At 45.2% G+C, this 27,067-nt stretch overlaps 1 protein-coding gene across 6 annotated transcripts in view; it reads right to left on the bottom strand.

Moving 5' to 3' along the window:
* The window catches only part of TOX2 (TOX high mobility group box family member 2), a 238,534-nt gene that overhangs the window by 39,178 nt on the left and 172,289 nt on the right, over positions 1 to 27,067 (bottom strand). For all 6 annotated transcript variants that reach the window (XM_085004020.1, XM_085004021.1, XM_021077539.2 and 3 more), the window contains one exon: positions 13,328 to 13,573. In XM_085004020.1, coding sequence (XP_084860146.1) covers positions 13,328 to 13,573 — 246 coding nt within the window. The remainder of the gene's footprint in view (positions 1 to 13,327; positions 13,574 to 27,067) is intronic.

Genomic DNA, 27,067 nt, shown 5'->3' with positions numbered 1-27,067 from the left:
CAACCCCAGTGACAATAGCTCCTGGCAGGGTCCATTCATCAAATGCTCTGTAAACGTTCTCTCCCTTGATCCTCTCCACGCTCCCCATGGGAATCTGGGGTTGGCTCATTCAACATATGAAGAAAGTGTGGCCTGGAGTTCCCGTCATGGCGCAGTGGTTAACAAATCCGACTAGGAACCATGAGGTTGCGGGTTCAATCCCTGGCCTTGCTCAGCGGGTTAAGGATCCGGTGTTGCTGTGAGCTGTGGTGTGGGTCACAGACACGGCTCGGATCCCGAGCAGCTATACCTCTGATTCAACCTCTAGCTAGGAACTTCCATATGCTAAAAAGACCAAAAAAGAAAAAGAAAAAAATCCTTAAGGCTCCAGCATCCAGGCCCATAGCTCCACGAAGCACAGTGACAAGTTCTAACTGCTTTCTTTTCCTTGCTACCAAGAGTTTGGGAAAACAGCCAACGTTTTTGCCCCTCCCACTTAGCTCTGTCTCTGGTGAGCACTCTGACTACTGCACACTGGATGGAGAGACAGGACTGGGAGTCCCAGCCCCCCATTCAGGGGCTCAGGGCCAGGGGCTGGGATGAAGGAGGCTTCTGTGCAAGGTTGAAGGCATGAGACATTTGAGGTCAAGGGAACCAGTCTCCTGTCCTGGTTGTGTGTCTTTGGCACTTGCCCTCTGAGTCTCAGGCATGCATCTGTAAAACAAAGATAATTCTCTCCAATGCTGATGAGAGTTAGATGAGATAAGGTGAGCTATAAGATGGAATTAAAGCCCATCTGGCTTATTTACCAACGATAATGTAGGCAGCATGCTACAGTTTGTGAGGTGTTGACACAGGCAGCATTTATTTTTTATTCATTTATTCACTCAGTCATTCAACAAACCTCCGCTGGACACCTGCTTACATCCCACACATGAAGTTAAGCACCAGGAGTACCCACTAGCACATCTGGTCCACCCTGCAGGGTAAAGAGCATGAGCTCCATCTAACTTGGGGCTCAGAAAGTGAAGGTAACGCCCAAGATCACCCACCACGGCAGAAGAGGGACCCCAGCTCCAAACTCCACATTAAGTGCTACTGCCTGGACACCCAGCTGCCACCACTGGAGCCAGGGCCACAACCCAAGCCAGCCAGTGTGCTGAAACCTCCCACAGGACGCCCTTCCTCTCAAAATGCTCTTGGCGCCTCAGCCTCACCAGTGCACCGACGCTCTCTTTTGGAGCCTTAATATTTTGATGTGTTTTATTTGTCTCGCCGCCTCTTATAAAGACTCCGAGTTCTAAATGGACAAAGCCACAAGATGAGAGAAAGAGGGCACGAGACTGACTTTTTATTATCCAGCAGAGCCAGGGGAAAATGACTCCAATAGATCTCAAGTTTTATGTGCTCCAGACATTCTGTGGAGCCAGAGATGGTTTCTCAGCAATGCCGATGGTACATTAAAAGCTCATTTTCCCAAACGTGGCACTGAATATGCACTCGGAGGAAAGAGCCATTATACTGGGTAATATCGAAGCTGCGCCTGACGAATGTTGTTGAGATTTTCCATGAATTCTCCCTTGTGACTCGGAAGCAGGTCTCAGAGGGAGAGGTACTTTGCCAAGCTGGGCATCTGGCCCGGAAGCGAAGTAGATGCCTGGCCCTTGCACCCTTGGTGGTCAGAGGGTCACAGCTCTGATCAGGAGCCTGGCAGGAGATGGAGAGGATGGGCACAAGAGGGCGCCTGAGTGATCTCAAAACATCACAACTGCTTTGTGGCAGAAGAGGTGGCAACTGGGTCTGAACAAGGAAGTCCAGGCAGGTGTGAAGTTTCTTCTTCTCGGGCTTCCGCTGCTGTTCTCTGGCATCTAAGGTCCAGCCCCAAGGCTGCCACTTCCAGGAAGTCCTCCCTGCTACGACTATCCTCTGAGCTTATGAGCTCTCATTGCAAGCCAGCCTCTCACCCTTCCCGCTGCGGTTATGTATGAATGTGAAGGGCTTGATGCAGAGTTGGTCAAAGTGGGTCTCCATCCTGGCTCATTCACCCCCTTGCTCATTTGTTAATTCGCATAAAGACTGTCCAGATTGGATATTGAATACGCAGGCTGGGTTCAAATCAGGGTGTCACCATTTGTTCTCTCTGTGCCTCTGTTTTCTCATCTGCAAAATGGCAATGATAATAGACCTCCTTCTCAGGGTGCCTTCACCCTTAAATGAGGTAACATATATAAAGGGCTTAAATGGGTGCCAAGCACATAATAAATGCTCAACAAATGTTAGCAGATTATACATAACTCATCCATTCTTTTAGAAAGAGGTCATGGGAGTTCCCGCCATGGCTCAGGGGAAGAGAATCTGACTAGTATCCATGAGGACGCAGGTTCGATCCCTGGCCTTGCTCAGTGGGCTAAGGATCTGGTGTTGCAGTGAGCTGTGGTGTAGGTCCCAGACATGGCTCAGATCTAGCATTGCCGTGGCTGTGGCTGTGGTCAGGAGCTGTAGCGCTGATTCGACCCCTAGCCTGGGAACCTCCATATGCCGAGGATGTGGCCCTAAGAAGACAAAGAAAGAAAGAGTTCCCCAAGAGAGATCCTTGGGAGTCAAACAAGGAGCGGTCCTTGCCCCCCTGAAGGCCAGCGTAAGGAATCTGTGACCACAGTGAGCATGAGTGGTCCTGTTCTTGAAAATGCCCCACATCAGTGAGCTGCCAGCTCTTGCCTGGCATGGGGCTGAATGAGACAGACACAGGGACAAGTGGACACCAAGCTGAAATCATTGCTGCTGTTACCTTTCCCTCCCCCAAGCTGGGAGCACCCCAGGGCATCTTTGAATCCTCTGTGACTTAGATACCACAACCTCGATTCATCCCACAGATGGCCTGAAGGATGCAGAGAGCACTGGGCTTGGAGTCAGAGGCCTGGGTTCCAGTTCCATCCCTACCCTTTTTCTCACTGTGTGATCTTGGACAAGTACTCTCTCTTCTCCCATTCATTCCATCAATAAAAACAGATGGGTTATCTGCAAGCCACGCCCTTGGTTAGATGCTGGTGCCAGAGAAAGACATAAAGCACAGACCCAGCGTTCAGGCTGTGCTGGGCTGCTGGTGCAGACAGGCAACTAAAGGGACAACCACGTATTTCCATGAATTCAGACTGGTCTCACCTTTGCTAAAATGTGTGATACACCGTTCATCCTATTTGGGGGTGGTAATTTTGGTTTTTGAAAATACTGCATGATGCAAATGACTTATCTTGATTCCTGAGTTTGGGGGCACAGCCTCCCTTGCCCCACCCACACCCAGCCCAAAGGATCCACAGAGCCTCTGAGAGAAGACGACTTCTAAATTGGGTCCCTATGTAGGAAGAGAGGTCCACCAGGTGGATAAGGGGGAACAGCATATGCAGTGCTGCTCAATCAGGGGATATTTGGAAATGATGGAAGCCATTTAAAATTTTTTTGATTTTTGACTGGGGAGCATTCCTAGAGGACAGGAATAGCAGGTAGGGTCAGGAATGCTGCTAGATATTGTACAATGCACAGGACTGCCCCCCACAACAGAAAATGATCCTGCCCCAGGGTCAGTAGGGCTAAACTGAGAAATGCCACGCTAAAGCACCAAGGGGTGAACCATCACGGCGATATGCTGCTTTGGGCTGATCCTTGGCCTAAGCCTCAGTTTCTGCATCTGAAAAATGGGGATAATAATGGTACCTACTTTAGAGGGTTGTTGGGAAGAGGCAATGGCACCGCATCTGTACACAGCAGGTGCTTAAGAAATTTCCCATCCTTTCCCACTTTGAACATACTTCGGACTTTAGAGCAAAAGCTTTTTCAAAAGAGACAGCTTCCCCAGGTTCCAAAGGAAACTGGGACACGGGAAAGAACACATTTTGTTCTTTTCCAACCTTTCTCTTAGCGAAAACCAGGAGTCTTATCGCTCAGCGAATGAGAGCCTGTTTGTAGAGAACGAGCCTGTGTGTTGGCTTATCACTGGCCTGAGTTTTAACAGGGAGTGAATTTTTATGACTGTGTTATAAACCTTTGCAAAAACCATTTTTAAACTAAAAAACGCTGACAGGTTCTTAACTACTATAGCTACTAAATTAAGCACGAGGGATGGGGGGGTGTGGGGTGCAAAAGAAAACAAAAGTGCCTTGAAAGAGTCAGTGGAGGTAAAATAATGTTCATTAAAAATAGAAAAACAAACACACACAAAAAAAATCTTTTGTGTTCAACTTCATACTCGTACATCATAATGTTCCAGTAAAAGGCCATTTCCCCCTGAGATAATAAAGGAATTGAATTTTTCCTTATCGGTCATCTATTTTTCTAGCTGAAGCTATTACTCCCGCTCTGGGGTTGCTAGGCAACAAGAAATATTAATAGCAGCTTTTATTAGCTTAGCTTTTGCAGCCGAGTACCAGAATGAGAAAATGGGAAACATAAATGTGTTACATAAATCTTTCAACCTTTCAGAGCCGGTGTTAGTCTCTGTTTTCATAATGATTTATTGAAGTGATGGTTCATTTATGAGAAAAAGGAGTGCAGGATAAGAAAACGGAGCAGTCCCCTGCAGGAGTGTTTGAAAATAAATAATTATAGCAGGGGAGCAAAAGCTGTTTAAAGCCATTTTTCTGAGTTTTATAAAATGTAAAAAGACATATTTCTTTCACTTATTGCCTCTAAAAAACAAGGGGGAGGGAGGTTCATCTGGACTCTGCAGGATATAAAGGAACCTCTGGGCCCCCCCCAGTCAGGATCCTCAGAGGCCCATCTGGGAGATAAGCACCCTCCACTCCCACCCCCAGAGGGAAATTAGCCAAAAACATGGCAGCCAGCAAAAGCCCAAGCTCTGGAAGCCCTTGCAGATGCCCTACTTTTACTAAGAGGGACTCTTCCCCTGGTCATGCAGCCAGGAAGAGTTGGGTTCAGGGCCCTCAATTTCTTGGCAAGCTTGGAACTGTCACTTTGTTGCTGCTCTCAAGCTTGAGCCATGACCAAGGTCCTGGTTTAATGAATATGCCCATCCCCTGTCCACGACCAGCGGGGACCCTCTCCCCACCCACAGCCGTCCCAGCCTCCGACCATCTTCCCCAACACCCACCTCTTGGACCAGCCTGATGTTTGCGAGTTGGCCTGACAACTGCTCCAGCAAAGCCCACCCCAGGCAGCTCAGGCTGGACAAACACAGATTCCCAAACCCTATCAGTAAAATGAACAGATCAGGAGTTCTCATCGTGGTGCAGTGGAAATGAATCCAACTGGGAACCATGAAGTTGCAGGTTCGATCCCTGGTCTCGCTCAGAGTGGGTTAAGGATCTGGCGCTGCCGTGAGATGTGGTGTAGGTTGCAGATGTGGCTTGGATCTAGCATTGCTGTGGCTGTGGCGTAGGCCAGGAGCTGTAGCTCCGATTAGATCCCTAGCCTGGGAAACTCCATATGCCATGGATGCTGCCCTAAAAAAGAAAAAAAGAACAGATCAATAAATAGACTACTTTACATTTACTGAAATTCCATTAATATTTACTGTAAATTACAGTGTGCCAGGCACTGGGCTGGGTACTTGACCTACAGCTAATCACTGAATCTTCATAGTGATCAAGTTCCGAGAAGGCAAGTAATATTACCTCCATTTTACAGATGAAAAAACTGAGGCTCAGGGGAATTAACTACTTGCTCTGGGTCAGAGGGTGAATGCTGGTACTGGGTTTTGAACTTAGCCCTTGCTCTTAACTACGGGTAATTCTATCGTAACTATTGGGTAAGAGTACACCATCATGGGAAAACATACCCCAACCCCCCATACACAATATTATCACAATAGATTATGAAAATGACCACAAATTCCTGCCCTTCCTGTATCCACATCCTTCTTCAACGTGACACTGCCATTTCTCTCTTAAAGAGGTGGGGTCTATTTCTAGGCTTGGCCACACGACTCGCTTTGGCCAAAGGGACATTAGCCAATGTGACGCAAGGAGAGGTTTGAAAAGTGGCTGCACAGTGGAGCCTCTCTTTCTTGATGCCCTTGGGAGCCCTGTGACTATCGCCATGTGAACAAGCCCAGGCCACGATTCGAGGAGAGACCTGTGGCCACATCATCCCTGTTGACCCCAACCAACTGCCAAGATGTGAACGAGACCATTCCAGGCCATGCAGCCCCAGCCAAGTTGCAAGCTGACCGCAGGAATGAGCCAAGCGAGTCCAAATCAAAAGAACTACCTTGCTAACCCACAGAAGCACAAGAAATATTAAAAGTCAATTGCTTGCGTTAAGCCACTCTATGTTGGGGTAGTTTGTTACATAGCACAAACTAACTGATACAATTGTAAAACAAAACAAAAAACAAATTATGCATTAAGAACAATAAAAGGAATAGGTTGGACTGGGCAGGGGTTGGGGGTGAAGTGTTAGGGGGAGATGAATATTAAGGATCTCCCACAGTCAAGACACAGGCCATGCTCATAAGCTCTGAGCCCTGCCCCCAGGCTCCAGACCTGAAGCCAGGACTGCGGGCTCTCTCCTAGGAACCACCTCTAAAGCAAGGGGGTAAAGGGGCAACTAAGATATTGCCCAGCCCTCTCCCCCTACAGCCTACCCTGGGGCACTAGCCAGGAAAGACCCTTCACTCAGTGTGGCCCCCAGCCCCCTCTGTGTAGGGAGGAGGGTCAGTCTTGACAAGATGCTTTGGGACGGGGACCTAGAACACAAGGGATCTACAATAACCCATCTTGAGCTCAGGGTTTTGATCCAAGTAAATAAGCTTTGAGCCCCCAGGCCAGGGGCATATGTGGGGTGCTAGTGGGGGAGGGTCTAGCCAACCCCAATCCCACGTGCTTGTACAGTGTGTGTGTCATAGCTGAGGAAGCGATTATCCCACTTTCCCGTGCGTGAGTTCGCCAGAGCTGGAATCCCAATCCGATTCCATAGATGGGAAAACTGAGGCTGGGAAAGACGTGACTTCTCCAAATTCCCAGAGGAAGCAGGAAACAAGAATCAGTGCTGGAGGAGAACACGCGAATAATGAAGCCCAGGGCTGGACCACAAAGTTCCAGTGACCCACAGGGCTTCGCTTAGGGAGACCCCATATTTCCCAAATCACCAGAACCCACGGCTGATTTTGCCTGAACTCGTTTCCCATTGGACCCCATCTCCACCTGACCAAGGCTCTCCCAGTGGTTCCTCTGAATTTGAAAAAAGATGCAGTTTTCGCGGGAACTTATCTGAGAGCATCACGCTTTGTCCCTTTCCAGGATAATTCCTCTCCTGGGTAAGCCAGGCCCATAAGCTCGAAGATTTCCCAAGGACGACTCCAAAATAAATTATTTCAGACTTAACAGAGGCTGCTCAATAAATTCTACTCTTCTAGTTTCTTTGGGTATTTTAGAAACTGATTTATACATACAATATCTCTCTCAAAATGAGACAATCAACACAGGATAAAATTATTGAGTTATGAAAATAGGGGTCAGATGGAGGTGCGGCGCTTTAAATTAAACTGGCAAAATATATCTTTCATACTAAATTGACTCTTTTTGTCTTCGAAATGAATGTTTAATCAGTTAAGATGCTGAAGTCAAGGGAGAAGCCTTAAGCATATTTAATTTTGTAAAAGGAGCCCAATGTTAATACTGCTCAGAACCTATCTTTAAAGCAGAAGAGCTGACTCCCACGTGTGCTGGCAGGCCATGCGGGCTGGGCAGGAGACCAAAAGGAATCAGTGGCCTCTGGCATTAGAGCCCAGGGGGCTTGGCATTCACGAGACGGCTGTCAAATGCCTTGGCCTCACGCCCTCTCCAGGGAGCACATTCACGATGCAGCTCAGCCTGTGCAGGGATCATCGGAAGCATCCGAGTCCTTAGGGCACCTTCTGTGCCACCAGTGGCCCCAAAGCCAAGGCACTCCCTTCCTTGGGGCCCTGGTAAAACTGAGAGGCATATAGTAGGGGCCAGAGCTGTGGTTTGGTGACTTAATAGTCATGTATCGTCATTCATTCGTAAAGTACATAAACTACCAGTGTCAAGTCATCACTTCCTTTTGGAAGCAACGACCCTTCGTCTGAGCCAGGTGCCTCTTCTACGTGCACAGAGCAGGAGGCATGGATTCCATCAGAACATTTATTTTATTTTATTATTTTTAAAAACGTTTTTGCTTTTTAGGGCCGCACCCGCAGCATATGGAGATTCCCAGGCTAGGGGGTCCCATTGGAGCTATAGCTGCCAGCCTACACCACAGCCACAGCGATGCAGGATCCGCGCTGCATCTGCCACCTACACCACAGCTCATGGAAACACCAGATCCTCAACCCACTGAGCGAGGCCAGGGATCAAACCCGCAACCTCATGGTTCCTAGTCGGATTCGTTTCTGCTGAGCCACGATGGGAACTCCAGTCAGAGCATTTACTAGGCCTTCAGATATGGGAGTTTCTCAAGGGCATCACCTTGATCCAAAGCTCAGAACAGTGCCTGGCACCTGGTAGGCTCTCAATTGCAGTTGATCACTGGGTAAGCTGAAAAATGGAGGCTTCAAGATATCTGATCCTACTCCCTAAAACCTGTAAATGTTACTGTATGTGGGAAAAAGAGGCTTGGCGGGTATGATTAAGTTAAGGCCATTGGGATGGGGAGATTATCCTAGATTATCTCTCAATGCCCTAGTGCCATCACAAGTGTTCTGATAAGAAAGGCAGAGGGAGAGGTCACTGGAAGAAGAGGAGGCAACATGATGATGGGCAGAGATTGGGGTGACGCAGCCATGAGCCAAGGACAGACGGTTCCCACAAGAAGTTGGGAGAACCAGATAGATCCTTCTCCAGAGTCCCCAGAGCAAGCTCACCCCTCCTGACTTTTTTTTTTTTTGCTTTTTAGGGCCGCACTTACAGCATGTGGAAGTTCCCAGGTTAGGGGCTGAACTGGAGCTACAGCTGCTGGCCTCAGCCACAGCCACTCCAGATCCAAGCTGCATCTGCGACCTACACCACAGCTCACAGCAATGCTGGATCCCTGACCCACTGAGCGAGGCCAGGGATCGAACCCGCATCCTCATGGATTCTACTTGGATTCGTAAAGTACATAAACTACCAGCCACAATGGGAACTCCCCTCCTGACACCTTGATACAGATTTCAGAGCTCCAGCTACCAGAGCTATTAGAGAACACCTGTCTGCTATTTTTAAGTCACCGAGTTTGTGAGAATTTATTAGAGCAGCCACAGGAAACTAATAGGGTCGTTCCCCTGCTCTAAGCCCCCCATTTCCTCACTTCAGTAATTCCCGCCTCACTTGGGAGCATCACGTGAGAAAACATTTGTAAAGCCCCCTGCGTGGTGCTTAATACCTAGGGTGTACTGACACAGATTCCAGCATCACCCACAGAGCGTGCATGTCCACACACACAGACACACACCTTCAGGCTTCAGCCCAGACACATTTAAAACAACTGTCTTCCATTTCTCCAAAGAAGACATACGGATGGCCAACAGGCACATGAAAAAATGCTCAACATCACTCATTATTAGAGAAATGCAAATCAAAACTATAATGAGGTATCATCTTATGCCAGCCAGAATGGCCACCATTAACAAATGCTAGAGAGGGTATGGAGAAAAGGGAACCCTCCTACACTGCTGGTGGGACTGTATATTGGTACAACGACTATGGAAAACAGTGTGGAGGTTCCTCAGAAAACTAAAAACAGAACTACCATAGGACCCAGCAATCCCACTCCTGGGCATATATCCAAACAAAACTATAATTCAAAAAGATACATGCACTCATATATTCATAGCAGCACTATTCACAACAGCCAAGACATGGAAACAACCTAAATGTCCAACAACAGATGACTGGATTAAGAAGATGTGGTACATATTCACAATGGAATACTACTCAGCCATAAAAAAGAATGAGATAATGCCATTCTCAGCAACAGGAATGAAACTAGACATTCTCATACTAAGTGAAATAAGTTAGAAAGAGAAAAACAAATACCATATGATATCACTTACATGTGGAATCTGAAATATGGCACAAATGAACCTATCTACAGAACAGACACAGACTCACAGACATTGAGAACAGACTTGGTTGCCAGGGGGGAGAGGGGAGGGAGTGAGATGGATGGGGAGTTTGGCGTTAGCAGATGCAAACTAGTACACTTAGAATGGATAAGCAGTGAGGTCCTGCTGTACAGCACAGGGAACTATGTATCGCTTCTGATAGACCATGATGGAAGATAATATGAGAAAAAGAATGTGTGTGTGTGTATATATATATATATATATATATATATATATATATATATACACGTATGACTGGGTCACTTTGCTCTACAGTTAGAAATTGACAGAACATTGTAAATTAATTATACTTTAATAAAAAATTTAAAAAATAAATAAAACAACTGTCTCTAAGGTGCTTTGTTTCTTTCTACCACAGGGTCCCAATGGACGGACCCATTCTTACTTGGTTTCCTACTTGATCTGTCTGCCCTCCGCTGGGTAAATTGGTTTGGCTTATCTTTCATTGCATAACAAGGGAATATAAAACCCAGTGAACCCTTGAAAACTCTCACTAATGGAAGAATTAAAGCTATCTGAATTTGCCAAGCATCTTAAACATGAGCTAGTTTTAAAGAAATCTGGAAAACGACTGCAAAGTGCCTATTTGGACCAAGCCCAACAAAAACATTTCCTAGGAGGAGCGATCGGGGGTCATCTTTGATAAACAGAGAGCATCCTTTGTCATTATCAGAACTATTCTAACCAGGTGCCCCAACCAAGGTACCTGCAAGGATCCGCAGTCTGTTTCTTTAGGTAAATGAGACTTACGGGAAAACACTGCCCACTGAGTTACACAGGGAATTCATTATTACTAAAAATAACAATAGCAAATATGCCCTGATTGTTTACTCTCTGCCAGACATTTGCTAAGACTTTACATACATTATCTCAGATACACATCACCGCAGTCTGGAGGTGGGCACTACTATGATTCCAAGACCAGGGGACTGAAGCTCAGGAGGGGTAACCAGGATCCAACACGGGTCTTGGGACGCCGGTGCCCATACCCTCACCACTACCCCGCACTCTCCACTCACCACCAGCATCACAGGCCAATGGCACTGGGGCCCAGAACCGCAGCCAGACACATGGCCCCTCCCCGGGGCACACACCAGAGGCATCTGCCGGGTCCTGACCTTGGCCATGTTACCATGAATCCCGAAACCAGGAAGGCCTGGAGTCGTGAAGTTTTTGTCAGGAAATTGGCTGGGCAGGCAGCTAAGGTATAAGCATTCTAACAACGTGGAATTAAAACCACAGGGCTGTGGAATCCGCATCTCTTAGAGAGAGAGGAGGAAGCGGAGGACCTGCATTATTGATGGGCTCATTCCACAAGAAATGGAGCGTCAATTTCCACTGAGCACTTTAGTCAGATCCTGGAGCTGGCTTGCCCCCTCCCTCCCTCTCTCCTCTCCTTTTGGGTCTCCCCTGGCTTCAAAAAACCAAAAGTGATGTGGCTCTCAACAATACACAGAGTATACCAGGCTTTTTTTTTTTTTCATTTTGTTTTTGCTTTTTAGGGCTGCACCTGTGGCATATGGAAGTTCCCAGGCTAGGGGTCGATCTGGAGCTGCAGCCGCTAGCCTAGGCCACAGCCACAGCAACCCCAGATCCGAGCTGCGTCTATGACCTACACCTCAGTTCACGGCAATGCTGGATCCATAACCCACTGAGTGAGGCTGCATCCTCATGGATACTAATTGGGTTCGTAACTCACTGAGCCACAGTTTCCAGGTTTTTTGGTTTTTTGTTTGTTTGTTTGTTTTAAGCAAGGAGATTTGGTGGCAATAAGAGACCGTAATAACAATACATAAATAAAATACAGTCAAGACTGCTAGACTATATACTGTATGCCTGAAGGTCCCAGGCATCTGCCTGAATTGGGCCACAAATTTGGCTGTGGCCTCTGAGCGGCCTCCTTCCAACATCATGTCATCAATTCAGTGGCCCTTCCTCCCCTGCCACAGGTGTGTTTAATGACAAAATCAAGGACTACTCCCTCCTGGACACAGTGGTTGGATCTGTCATGTTCTGTCACGGTCCTCCCTGGAAGACCCGAACTGTCATCTGCCAGAGACAGAGAAGATGTTGGGTGCCAGCAGCCATCATGCCTGCTGTGCAGATGATACTAATGATACTGCTGGAGTTCCTAGATCCAGCCATGCCTGAACCCCTCTGTCCACCCTAGATATTTCTGTCTTTTTTGGAGTCAGCTTGAGTTTGAGTCCTGTCAATGAGGAAGGAGCTTAAGAGCTGTGACTAGCAGATAACATTAAGTGTGAAGGACAAAGCAAACATAAACACACATCACGTTGTTCAGGGAAAGTATTAGAATCACTTAAGGAGAGTTTCCCATTATACAAAAAGTTCTCTACTGATTTTCTACAGGTCTTGATTGTTCAAACCAGCCATTCACGCTGAAAAATCATACATTTCCTTAGTGTGGGATTCAGGACCTTTATGATCCAGGTCCTGCTAGCTCTTTCACCTCCTCTCTCCCTATGGGGCTCCACATCTTTTCTCTCCAGCTCAATAAAAGGAATGAACTACATGCCACTCCTAAGCACATGAGCTCGCCTGCCTCCTGCTTTTGTCCATGGTATCCTCCCAGCCTGAAAGGTCCCTTCCTGCCCTGGTCTGTCCGCCAAATTCCCATCTATCCTGATAACTCGGTAATCATCCCCTTCCCTGCCAAGATAAGATAATCATCCCCTTCCCTTGCCTTCTTAAGCAAGATACAACGTTTTAAAAACAATGTGATTCCATTTGTATGAAATATACAGAAGAAGAAAAAATATATATAGAGAGAAAGTAGATTAGTCGTTGCCTAGGACTGGAGGATATAGTGGGGGGGGTTTAGGAATGATGGCTAAAGAGTATAAGGTTTTCTTTGGGGGGTGATGAAAAGGTTCTAAAGCAGGTTGTGTTGATCACCACACAACTCCGTGAATATACTAAAAGCTACTGAATCATATACTTCAAATAGGTGCAGTGTATGGTAGGTGAACTATAATATCTCAGTAAAGCCTTTAAAAGTAGAAGTAAAGATGAGATTACACTACTCAAAATAATACAACAAATAATACCAAGATGTTACAAACGGAGCTTCAGACATCAGGTTCCCTCCATGCCCACCCCCCGTATTCTGCAGAACCCCCGCGCAAGTGACCTGGGGGTTGAGCCCAGACTCTGCCCAGGAGCAGAGGGTCGAGGCGCTGACATTCCGCTCCCCCTCCCCCTCCTTCCTCACTGAAACTGGCAGGAACCATGGTGATAACAGGGACTCACCGTGGGCAGCTGGCCTGACAGCAGGTGGCTGTCCTGGGCCAGCATGTTGGACACCATGATGGCTGGGAGGTCCATGGCCTGGTAGGAGTAAGCAGGGAGCAGTCCGTTGGGTGCGAGGCTGTGGCACAGCGAGTGGTAGCCGGCTTCGTGGTCCCCCAGGTGCAGGAGGGATGGCTCGGGAAGGTTGGGAGGTGTTATTGGGGGGATCTCATAGTCTTCGTTGCTTTCGTTCTGGCTGGTGTAGGTCTAAAACATCAAAAGGCCATGTGGTAACTATTACATTTCGAACGGATAAGCCATGAGGTCCTACAGCACAGGAAACTATATCCAATCTCTTGGGATAAACAGTGATGGAAGATAACATAATAAAAGGAATATATATACATATATGTTGAATAGAAATGGTAAGCGTGGGACACCCTGGTTTTTTCCTTATCTTAAGTATCTCAACATTTTACCACTAAGCAGGATGTTTGCTGTCGGTTCTTACAAGTATTCTATAACAGGGTACGGGCATTCCTTTTTCTTTCAATTATGCATCGATTTTTAATTTTATTGAACTTCTTTTCCCAAATCTACTGACAAGCTCAAAGGGCTTTTCTCCTTTAATTCAGTTAATATGGTAAATTGCTACACTTGGTTTTTCTAATGCGAAAACAACCTTGCATTTCTGGAATGGACCCTCCTTGGTCACGATATGTTACTATTTTCATGCATTATTGGATTTCTTTGGTCATGCCCACAGCAGGTGGAGGTTCCTGGGCCAGGAATCGAACCCATGCCATAGCAGTGATCCGGGCTGCTGCAGTGACAACACTGGGTCCTTCACGCACTGCACCACAAGGAAACGCCACATTATTGGATTTTGATCGCTGTTGTTTTCTTTAGGATTTCTGCATCTAGGATTGACCTAGAATTTTCCTTTTCCACACTGCCCTTGTTGGGTTTTAGTACCAAGGTTATGTTAGCCTGTGGAACCATTCCTCCTTTCCTACACTCTGCGAGAGATTAGACTAGAAGAGACATGTATAAACTGCAAGACTGATGTGAGAAAACATGAAAGAGAAGTTTCCAGACCCAGAAGACAAAGCCAGGGTGTTTAATGGACCTCTGTTCAATCAGCATTCGGAGGGAGAAGAGTGAGAAGGAGGCAGAGGAATAAGTGAAGAGATAATGGTTGGGAATATTCCAGAACTGATGAAGGACACCAGAGATACTGGTGAATATGATGGGAAATCTTACAACCGTCATAGTATAGCATGCGTCGAGAGGAAAAAAACCCACAAAACCACAACAGCATACAAGAAATACATCTAACATCCTTATGTTCCTTGGTAAGTATGTGTATTAAAATAGCTAGCATGTGCACTGAAGCCAAATACAATGCCGTCTTCTTGGTGGGTAGGCTCTCAGTGAGTATTTGTTGGGTGAGGTCATTGAGGGGTGAAGATGGCTAGGATGTGAGTGGAGTTATGGTGAGAATCACTAAAATACCTGCTTAGTGTCAATGCCTTTTTCCTTGGGCACCTGTGATTTGAACCTCAACTTAATTCCTGGGAAGAGCCCTAGACTGCCCTTTATAGCCACAGAAAGATCCCTGGAGAGGACAGTGCCTTGCCACACTCATGTCATGCCCACACCTTGGACCACCTTTTGCTCACTAGCTCCCTCTGTAGGGCTGTTATGAGATTATTTCACAGATAAGCAAACTGCAGTCCAGGAAGAAGTGACCCTGTTGGTGGCCAAGGGCATTCGGAGCCATTGGGAATAGGACCCAGTCTTCTGACCCTCACGATATGGCTCCTTCCCATCACAAGATGTTGCTTCCAAGAGCTGAACCAAGCTCATGGGTTTGGGGACCGACTCCTGCCTCACTGCTCTGCATGCTTAAACCCAAAGGTACATCTTTCTTACGGCATGATCTTAGCCTGTCATCGCCCTCCCCCTGGGCTCAGGTCCACATTGCACAAAGGGGGAGGGAGGATGGACTCATTCATTTTTCAACCTCCATGGCTAAGTGCACATATTGGCTCATCAATCAATGAATTCAATGATTTCAATCCAATTCAATGGGAGTCTTAAGCTGGTGCCTGGGAGTAACAGAAGGAGCAGGAGAGACGACCCAAGGAAGGCAGTTTGTCCTGGTCACGCTTGATACTTGAGAGGAAACCAGGTTCTGGCTGGTCTCAGCTCTGCTGAAAACAATTTCCTTGAGTATTTTTCTCAATCAGGGAATATAAATATCTAACATCTATTGAGCATACAGTATGTGCCAGGTGTAAGTACTTTACAAATATTTAATGTATTTAATTACTAAAACACCCTTACAAAGGAGGTTCTGTATATGCCCGTTTTACAGATACAGAAACTAAGGCGCGGAGAGGAGAATTAACTTGCCCAAAGTCACACAGTTAGACAAAGGTCTCACTCCCTCCTCCCCTAATTTACACTGTCTGCAAAGGAAGGCAACATCTTCTAGTCTGTGACACGAACCCTGAGCCACTGGGTCCTAACCATCCTTAGAGGCAGTGTGCCAGCTCATGGCCCAACTGGGGGCCTGGGCACCAAGAAATGGGCTTTGGTCCAGCCTTGTTATCGATGAGCTTGGGAAAGTTAACTCCTCCCTCTAAAAGGTGAAGATCAGAAGCACGTTTTCTTACACAGGATCCCAGCTCAGCCCTCTCCCTCACTGTCTCTTTCCTGGAGTATAACCCCCATTACTAGTTCCCCATCACCAATTATATGCGGGGTGTTTTATTTAATTATTGACTTCATTAGCGTTATTATTAATACTATTGTTTTAAGGCTGCCAATAGCTTTTCCTTAACCTGACCTCTAGCTGATTTTGAAGTACAATATATCAGACTAAGGGAGAAAATGTGGACTTCTTCCTTTAAATATTCACTTTGGATAAGTGACCTCAGCCTGGTTTCTTGTTCATCAAGAACTTTTTCTTTTCTTTTTTCTTTTTACGGCTGCACCTGCGGCATATGGAAGTTCCCAAGCTAGGGGCTGAATCAGAACTGCAGCTGAGGTCTATGCCACAGCCACAGCAGCATCGGATCTGAGCCTCCTCTGCGACCTACACCACAGCTGCGGCAACGCTGGATCTTTAACCCACTGAGCACAGCGAGGGATAGAATCTGCATCCTCATGGAGACAGGATCAAGTCCTTAACCCACTGAGCCACAACGGGAACTCCAGTGCTGGGTGTCTAATATGCACAGCATCTCTATTTTTTTCTCCACAATTTCCTAGGTGTGTAACATAGAACTAGTAGGTGTCTTCAATATCCCAGCTGTGTCTATAATGACCTCCTACATCTCCCCACTTACAAATGTGCATCACCTGTGATCTCCCTAATTCTCCAAGTCTGTCTAAACCGACCTGGGATGGCTCTCTAATTCCCCAGAGAGGTCTACCTTGTTGTAAGTTGACACCCTTATTCTCCAGGTGTGTCTACCTTGACATGTACATCTTCCTAAGTCCCAAGGGAGGTCTTCCCTGAACTATTTTTTTCCAGCTTTATCAAGATGTAATTGACATACAAATCTCGAATTTTTAAAAGTCATGTATTTTTCTCTAGTTCACAGATCAGAAAATCAAGATCTCGAGGCTAGATTACAACCAGGAGGTAACTGTGTCAGAACCACCTTTTCGCCTGCTGCTGGGACAGTAGCAACCTCTTTAAAGGACCCTCCAGTCATCAGTCTCCCTCTTTGCATCTCTGTCCAATCTGCTCTCAGTGCCCATTCTCGAAATAAATACATCCTGAGCATCCGCTGCTTAAAAACTGGTACCTCTCTACTGAAAAGAGAGAGAGAAATAGAGAGCTCCCTCCAAACATCTTAACATGGCACCCGAGGGTGATAAAAATGCTTTTAAGATTGCATTTTGATGCATTTTGGTGCATATAAATGGGCGTTAATGTAACTTCACCTTTAAGTGCATTTCTTCTAAGACAAGGTACCCAAAGATCGAATGGTATAATTTTGTGGTATACAATTTGAGCAGGACAGGGAAGGGTAGGAGTACCCCTCAAAATCAGAAATGGGAGTTCCCGTCGTGGCGCAGTGGTTAACGAATCCGACTAGGAACCATGAGGTTGCGGGTTTGGTCCCTGCCCTTGCTCAGTGGGTTGATGATCCGGCGTTGCCGTGAGCTGTGGTGTAGGTTGCAGATGTGGCTCGGATCCCGCGTTGCTGTGGCTCTGGTATAGGCCGGTGGCTGCAGCTCCGATTGGACCCCTAGCCTGGGAATCTCCATATGCCGCGGGAGCAGCCCTAGAAATAGCAAAAAGACAAAAAAAAAAAAAAAATCAGAAATGGCTGGAGAGAAAAGTACTCCATGACCTTCTGTGCCTGGCACCTGGCTAGTACAACCCCCATCTAGATGCCACATCTCCATCTCCAATTTTGGTCACTCCTCTGAGCTCCAGGTCTAAGCATCTAAATGCCCACTCAATATTCCCACTTGATGTCTCAGAGGCAACTCCGAGTGAGCACGTGCAGAGCTGCAATCATGATGCCCCTTCACCTGACCCCATACCTGTGTCTCCCTCGTCCTCCATCCAGTTAATAAAGGCACCAATTTGGCGTTTGCCTTCGGTCACACCTCAAATCCAATAAAAGCCCTCAGAAACATTTTTTAAATCTGTCCATTTCTCTCCATTCCCACTGCCACAATCCTGGTCCAGGGTGCCAGCATCTCTTACCTGGGGAACTGCACAACCTCCTTACTACTCTCCCACAGCCCACTCTGGACCCCATCAATCCACTCCTTTCATGCAGCCAGAGGGGCCTCTAGAAAAGATGATCAGCTCACCACGTAACTCCTGTGCTTACTCTGCTCTGATGGCTCTCCACTGTCCTACAATATAGTCCACAGTCCCAAACACGGCCTGGAAGTCTTGACACAGCCTGGCTCCCATCACCCCTCTAGCCACAGAGACCTTTCCTGTCTTCCAGGACCTCACCTCATCTGCTCCCTCTGCTGGAATGCTTTGCCCGCCACACACTCCCCCTGCATCTGGCCCTTCCCTTCATCCCTCGGCCATAGGTTTGGTTTCAATGTCTTCCCTGACACTCTCTAGAGTAGATCACCTTGCATTTCTCCTTGGACGTACTCCGTGAATACACGGTTAACTAATTTCTTGTATAACTGTTTAATATTTAATGTGAATTCTGCCAGGACGGTCCTTGTATGTCTTGCTTTCCAGAATCTGGCCCAACGAAAGAGCTCAGAAATAATTAGTTGAATGAATGACTGAGCCAGGTCCTAAGGCAGATGCCATTAGCATACATTCCACTCAACCTTCGTAACTGTCCTGGAGGTGGCCGTTACTGTCCCTATTGCACAGGAGTCAGTGGGGTCTAAGTGGATAAGGGCCAGGGGGCCTGGGTTTGAATTCTGGCTCTGCCACATACTAGCTGTGTGACTTTGGGCAGGCTACTTAGCCTCTCTGTGCCTCATTTTCCTCGTATGTGGAAAGAGGGTAGTTACAGGATGTATTACAGAGTTGCTGTAAAGAGTAAATGCATCAATGCCTGTACTTCTCAGGACACTGCCTAGCACATAGCCAGCCCTCTCGGTGACAGTTGCTATTGGCCTTGCTGGGAGTTTCAGAGACATGAAGGAACTTCCCTGGGGACACAGAGCAAAGGAACAGCAGCAGCTCTGTGCACAGTATCCTCACTCTTTTCCCCACCATGAAGGTTCCTAACTCCGCCTACCACAGGTCTGTGCATCACGGGGTGATGTCTGCCTTCAGCCTGACCACTGAGATGGGCCAGGGCCTGATGCCTTTAGATGGCTCTCTGCCATAGGTGCCATATCATCTGGAAAGCAGAGTCGCAGGAAGCCTGCCCCCCTGTCCCCACCCATCCTACAGCAAGACCCCCTTCCTCCCATTGCCCTTCTGCAGCCCCTTGTATGTGCTCCCCATAGTATCGTTGTCACCCGCAATGATTTGTGACTCTTTCCTCACCTTTAGCCTGCGTTCCCTCCCCCTACACCTGAGGCTCCATGAGGGCAGGGGCTAAGGCTGTCTTGTCACCAGTGCCTGGCACACAGTAGGTGCTCAATACGAATGTGATGAGTGAGCACATGAAATAGGGGATGCAGCAGGCTTTGCGTTTACACCTCACCTGGTGTTTCCACATCTGTCCCTCCTGACAGACCGGAAGTCCCTCCGCCCCCACTACTTATGGCCGTGGACCACTGCTTTCCTGTCTACTCCCAACACCCACAACAGGTGCTGTCACACGGCATGTGACAGTGAATGCCAAATGACTGCATGACTCCATACCATCCTTCTCTCTCTCTCTCTCTCTTTCTTTCTTTCTTTCTTTCTTTCTTTCTCTCTCTCTCTCTCTCTCTCTCTCTCTCTCTCTCTCTCTCTCTCTTTCTTTCCTTTCTTTCTTTCTTTTCTTTCTTTCCTTTCTTCCTTCCTTCCTTTCTTTCTTTTTCAGGGCTGCACCCATGGCATATGGAGGTTCCCAGGCTAGGGGTCAAATCAGAGCTACAGCTGCCGGCCTACACCACAGCCACAGCAACACGGGATCCGAGTGGTGGCTGCCACCTACACCACAGCTCACGGCAACGCCGGATCCTTAACCCACTAAGCGAGGCCAGAGATCGAACCCACAACCTCGGGTTCTTAGTCAGATTCATCTCCACTGTGCCATGACAGGAACTCCCGACTCCATACCTTTCATTTAAAAGCCTGAACACACTGGAAGCAGCCCAAACGACCAAAAGCCTTTTGCAAAAATAAGCATATGTTGTATCAAAATATTGGAATCACACAATTATGACAATCCATTTAAAGAGGCAATTAACACACTTAAAAATAACTAAATATGCAAACACGTACATCCTCCTCCGAATGCAATTAAATGCTAAATGCATGACACCTGAATAGCAGCCCTGCCTGCCACGGATTCATAGCATCTGCCAGCTGCTGGACCAGGCCTTGCCACACTCCTTCTCCATTTAATCCGTGTGAGTTCTGCAAAGTGACTGTTCCCTCCATTCTGCAGGTGAAGAGGATAAAGCTTAGAGAATGGACGTGTTACGTGGCTAGTAAGTCTTGGTTGGGATTTCAGGTCTTGTGACTCCGAATCCATCATTTTCCCACACTGGGTCAGAGACTTCTTCAAGGCTCATGTTTCTCACTGTCTCTAAGTAAGAGATGGGTCACTGAGTGATGCCTGATTTGCTCTCTAGCACCAGTGTCCCCATGAGAATATAGAGAGTCTAAGTTTTAAGAGTTCCAGGAGCTAAAAATACTAGCAGAACCTTACAGAGAAACTTCTGCAACGAGCTGCTTCTCCCTATTCACCCAGCCTCTCTCAACCCCCCTCCAATCACATTTCCATCCCACGATCCATCAAAACTGTTCAGCAGGGTTGCCAACAATGGCCATGTTACCAAGCCCAGTGGTCCCATCACAGTCCCCACTTCTCCCCCTTGACCTTCTCAGCAGCATCTGACATACTCGGTCACCTCCTTTCTCCTGGGAATAAGTCTCTTCTAAAGCTTCTAGGACAGCAAAGAGGTTAGTCTTCCTAAATCTGAGGCCATTTCTTCTCCACATTTGCTGGTCCGCCTTCTTTGCCCCAACCTACTAAGGATGCCACAGAGCTCAGACCTCCTTTCTAAACATACTCGCTCTTGGAGGAGCTCATCCAGGCTCATAGCTTAAATACCATCTACAGGCTGCTGACTCCACAACTCATATGTCCAGCCTAGACCTCTCTCCTGAACTAAAGATTCATGGAGCCCATGGTTATTTGACACCCTTGTTTGGATTTTTTCTTTTTTTTCTTTTTAGGGCCACACCCGCAGCATATGGAAGATCCCAAGCTAGGGGTCGAATTGGAGCTGTAGCCGCCAGCACACGCCACAGCCACAGCAATGTGGGATCTGAGCCACGTCTGCAACCTACATCACAGCTCACGGCAATGCCGGATCCTTAACCCACTGAGCGAGGCCAGGGATCGAACCCACGTCCTCATGGATGCTAGTCGGGTTCGTTAATCACTGAGCCACAAGCAGAATTCCCCTTGTTTAGATTTTTAATAGACATATGCAACTTAACATTCCTTGGCTCCCCTCTTTCTCTGGTGTCCTACATCAAATGTCAGGAAATCCTAATGGCCCCACCTTCAGAACAGGTACAAGATGGAACCACTATGGTCAAAGCCATCACCTTCTTTATGCTGGAGGATACAGTAGACTCCTGTCTGGTTTCCTTGCCTCCACCCTTGCTAAGACCTATTCTCACTCAGGAGCCAGAATCCAGCCATTAAAATGTAAGGTCATGTCACTCCTCTGCTCACCACCCTCTGACAGTCCCCTTCGCATTCAAATAAGAACAAGGTCCTTATAATGACTCCATGGTCTAGCTCCCAACTCCCACCTACATCTCTTTACCTCTTTGACATCACCTCCTACTATTATCCTTATTCGTGCCAGTCTGGCCATACTGGGCATGACTCTGCCTCAGAGCCTTTGCACTGGCTATTCCCTTTCTCTAGAAGATTCTCAAATATTCACATGGCTCATTCCTTCACCTCCCCACTCCCCATCTTTACTCAAACATTGCTTCTCAATAAGGTTTATTCTCACTGCTCGATTTAAAGTCACAAACCATCAGCCATACTCTATTGTTTGTTTTTTCACTTATTACTTTCCAATATCCTATACAGTTTACCAATTTATTTGCTTATGATTACTGGTCTCACCTCACTAGAATGTCAGCTCCATGGAGGAGGAAACATCCATCAATTTTGTTTACTGTGGATGCTCCCAGTTTCTTCATCAGTGCCCAGTATGTAATAAGCGCTCAAATAGAATTTGATGACTGGGAGTTCCTGCTGTGGTGTAGTGAGGTAAGAATCTGACTGCAGTGGCTCAGGTCACAGCCAAGGTGTAGGTTCAGTCCCTGGCCTGGTGCACTGGGTTAAAAGATCTGGCATTGCTGCAGCTATGGCTTGGATTCAACCCCTGGCCCAGGAATTTCCATATGCTGTGGGTACAGCCATAAAAAAAAGCATTTGATAAATGAATGAATGAACAAATGAACTACTCATCAAATGTGGTAAGAAAATGAAGAATCCCCCTTCTAAGAAGTCTTTTCTATTGCAAGGGTAAGACATAGGTTATCTAAATCAGTCCAGGATTCCTCCCTTCCCAGAACTGGAGCATGAAAAACTGTAACTGACTGTCATTTGTGGGGAGCAAGTGGGAGTGGGAGGAAGAGGCAAGTGGCACGGCTGGAAGGTAGGAGTTTACCAACATTCGGTATCTACCACGCACAGAGATGTGTTAGGAGGCTGCCAGCATCACTTGTTCCTCAGTTCATCCATTTGTGCTTTTCTTTCCACATCAACTAAGAATGAAAACTCAGAGCAAAGCAATGTGGCTGGGGGAGAAGGAGCATCCAGAAGGAGACTGTCAGGTTTTTCACACACCAATTTCCAGGAAGGGAAGAATACTAGATGGATCCGAACAATCTTTTGTAACTTGACCTTGGGTCAAAGGAGGGTAAGCCTTCTCCTGGAATTCCTAGGAGGGAAGATCTTAATTAAACATCAAGGCCAATGACTCCTTGAGGGAGGGAAATAAACAGGCAAGGCGGTGGCCTCTGGACCTTGAATAAAGGATGGAGAGGAAGGAATGTAAGAACAACCAATGGGCCAGAAGCCTGTTGCAGTGATGAGTTTATGTGCCATGAAATTATCAGAATAATAAAATAAAATGACAAGTGAATCAGAAATTCAACCATAGGAAGTAACACACACACACACACACACACACACACACACACACACACACACACACACACACTTTTAAATAACCCTTTATGAAACAAATACTCAAAGCTCAAACCTAGAGAACAAAAAGAGAGCCAAGAAAGAGATTCTAAAAGGAGTGGTGAGGTGAAAAACGACTACAATTTATATTAATTCCAAATAGCTTTGATAAGGTGGCTGCAAGATTTAATGTGACTATTTCATAAGGATTCCTAAAATAGAAGAGGTGCAGGATAGAACTATAAAATTAATAATGATCACAAACTAAAAATCTAGAGCATTTTGCTAGAAGCTATGTCATCCTTAGAGCAGACTACATATACTGATTAGTTATCTATATTGTAAGGAAAATATAAGTTTAAATAGTTTTGGTATAATTTAAAAAATTTATTGAGGTGAAATTCACGTAACATAATTGTTTCAAAATTACCACTTGAGTGACATTTAGTACATTCACAATGTTTTGCAACCACACATATCTCTAATTTCAAAACATTTCCACTACTTAAGAAAGAAAAACCCCATACCCATTAAGCCCATACCTATTCCCTGGCCCCAACCCCTGGTAACTGCCATCTGTGTTCTATCACTATGGATTCACCAATTCTGGATAGTTTTATATAGATGGAACCATGCAATATGTGACCTTACATGCTTCTTTCACTTAGCGTAATGTTTTTGAGGTTCATCCACAATGTAGCATATATCAGTAATTCATTCCTTTTTATGGCTGAATAATATTCCATGTATATACCCAATCTGCTTATCTGTTCATCCAGTGAATGGGAAGTTTCCATCTTCTGGCTATTGTGAATAGTGCCACTATGAATAAGTGTGGACATATATTTGTCAGGGTCTGTCTGCAGTTCTTGTGGGTCTATAGCTAGGAGTGGAACTGCTAGGTCATGTGACAATTCTATGTTTAACTTACTGAGGAACTGTCAAACTATTTTCCACAGTGGCTGCAAATTTTACATTTCCACCAGCCGTGTACGATGGTTCCAATTTCTCTACATCTACGCCATTATTTTTATTATAGCCATCCTAGTGGGTGTGAAATGGTATCTTAGAGTAGTTTTGACTCATATTTTCCTAATGACTAATAATATTGAGTAGCTTTTCATGTGTTTTTTTGGCCTTTTGCATATCTGCTTTGGAGAAATATCTTAAGTCTTTTGCCCATTTTCAAATTAGATTGTCTTTCTGTTGTAATATTGTAGGAGTTCTTCACATATTCTAGACTTTAGACACTTATATAAGATAGATGATCTCCCATTTGGTGGGCTATTTTTCCACTTTCTTGGTAATGTCCTTTGATACATAGAAGTTTTCATTTTCATGGAGTCCAGTTCATCTATTTTTTCTTTGGTTGCTCATGCTTTTGATGTCCTACCTAAGAATCCATAGCCAAACCAAGGTCATGAAGAGTTACTTCTATGTTTTTTCCTAACAATTTTATGGTTTTAGCCCTGAGACTTAGGTCATGGATCTGCTTTGAAATAACTTTTGTGTATGGCATGAGGTAGAGTTCAACTTGACTATTTCATGTGTGGCTATCCAGCTTTCTCAGCAATATTTGGTGAAGAGACTGTTCTTTCTCCATTGACTGGTTTTGACACCCTTAGTGAAAAGCCACTGACCTTAGGGAAAAGCTGTAGTTGATTTCTGGACTCCTATTTCTATTCCATTGGTCTATATGTCCATCCTTATACTAGAACCACACTGTTCTGACTATTGTGCTTTCGTAGAAATTGGGACGTGTTGTCCAACCTTGCTGTTCTTTTGCAAGACTGCTGTGGCTACTCAGGAGCCACTGGAATTTCATATGAATTTGAGGATCTATTCCATTTCTTCCTTAAAAGGTCAGTGGAAACTTGATAGGGATTGCACTGCATATGCAGATGGCCTGGGTAGTATTGCAATCTTACCAAAACTGAGATTTCCAATTCATAAACAGAGGATGTCTTTCCCATTTATTAAATCTCCTTCAATTTATTTATTTATTTATTTTTTGGCCCCACCCATGGCATGTGGAAGTTCCTGGGCCAAGGATCGAACCCACGCCACAGTAGCAACCCAAGCCACTGCAGGGACTACATCCCTGATCCTTAACCTGCTGCACCACAAGAGAACTCTATCTTCATTAATTTCTTTCAGCAATTTTTTGTAGTTTTCAGTGTTTTAAGTCTTTCACCTTCTTGGTTAGATTTATTCCTAAATATTTTATTCTTTTGGATGCTATTACATATGAAATTGTTTTCTTGGTTTCCTTTTTGGATTGTTTGTTGCTGGTATATAAAAACACAACTGATTTTTAAATATTGATCTTGCACCCTGAAACTTTGCTGAATTCATTTATTAGCAATTTATTATAATTTTAAAGGAAAGCAGAAATTCCACACCATTGGAGGAACCACAAAAACAAATGGAAAAGAAAATAGAACCTGATTAATCTAACAAAAATCTGAAAAGAAAATAGGAATGAAACATGAAAAGTAAAGAACCTTCATAAAATGATAGTATTGACTAAATATTAGTAATCACAATAAATATGAACGATTTCAATCCCTTTATTAAAAGATAAAAAATTAATATTTTTATTAAAATAAATGAATCCTGCATATGACATTTATGATAGGCATGCCTAAAATAAAATGACATGGAAGGTTAAAACTAAGCAGATATATCAGGCAAATAAAAAGCAGAAGTGGCAAAATTAATAACAAATTAAGTACAATTCGAGGCAAAAAGCATTAAAGAGACCAAGAGGAACACTTAAGTTGACAAATGACACAATCCACAAAGAAGAAATGACAGACATAAACTTTTATGTAGAATGATAAACCCAGGAATATAAAACATTGAAAAACTGTTAGAAGTACAAAGAGGATTTAACCAAACCATAGACATAAAGAGACACTAACACATCTCTTCAAAAACTGACAAATCAATCAGATAGAAATGAGTAAGGATAGAAGATTTGAATAACTTACTCTCTTGATTTCTCTCAATATTTAAAGAACACACATTCTCTTCAAATGTCCATCTAACACTTAAAGAAACATGACCGTGCATTAACTACTTGGATAATCTCAAACTTTTCAAAAGGCTGAGATGATATGTGTCACATTCTAGGATGTGAAAGCACTAACTTAATTTTTAACAGAAAAGGGAGAATAACAACAACAACAAAAACAACCCAATAGAAAAATGGGCAGAAGACCTAAATAGACATTTCTCCAAAGAGGACATACAGATGGCCAGTAGGCACATGAAAATGTCTATTACATCACTAATTATTAGAGAAATACAAATCAAAACTACAATGAGGTACCAAGCACCTCATACTGTCAGAATGGCCATGATTAAAAATTTCAGTCTATAAATAAATGCTAGAGGTCTGGAGAAAAAGAAACCCTCCTACACAGTAGGTGGGAATGAGAGTTGGTACAACCACTGTGGAAAACAGTATGGAGGTTCTTCAGAAACTAAAAATAGAATTTCTACGTGATCCAGCAATCCCTCTCTTGGGTATATATGCAGATAAAACTACACTTCAAAAAGATACATGCACCCATACGTTCACAGCAGCACTAGTCACAATAGCCAAGACATAAAACTAACCTAAATGTCCATCAACAGATGAATGGATACATAAGATATGGTACATATACACAATGGAATCCTCCTCAGCCATAAAAAAGAATGAAATAATGCCATTCACAGCAACATGGATGCAACTAGAGATTATCATACTAAGTGACGTAAGTCAGAAAGAGAAAGACAAATACCATATGACATCATTTACACATGAAAACTAAAATATGACACAAATGAACCTATCTATAAAACAGAAACAGACTCACAGACATAGAGAACAGACTTGTGGGTACCAAAGGAGAGGAGGGTGGGAGAGGGATGG

This window comes from Sus scrofa, chromosome 17 (genome assembly GCF_054392235.1).
Source record: "Sus scrofa isolate SSC_HxYL_T2T_F1_AM1 chromosome 17, Sscrofa_HxYL_maternal_Yorkshire_Landrace_v2.0, whole genome shotgun sequence".
Taxonomy (NCBI): domain Eukaryota; kingdom Metazoa; phylum Chordata; class Mammalia; order Artiodactyla; family Suidae; genus Sus; species Sus scrofa.
The sequence above is the reverse complement of the archived record's forward strand: the minus strand, read 5'-3'. Positions and strand labels throughout refer to the sequence as shown.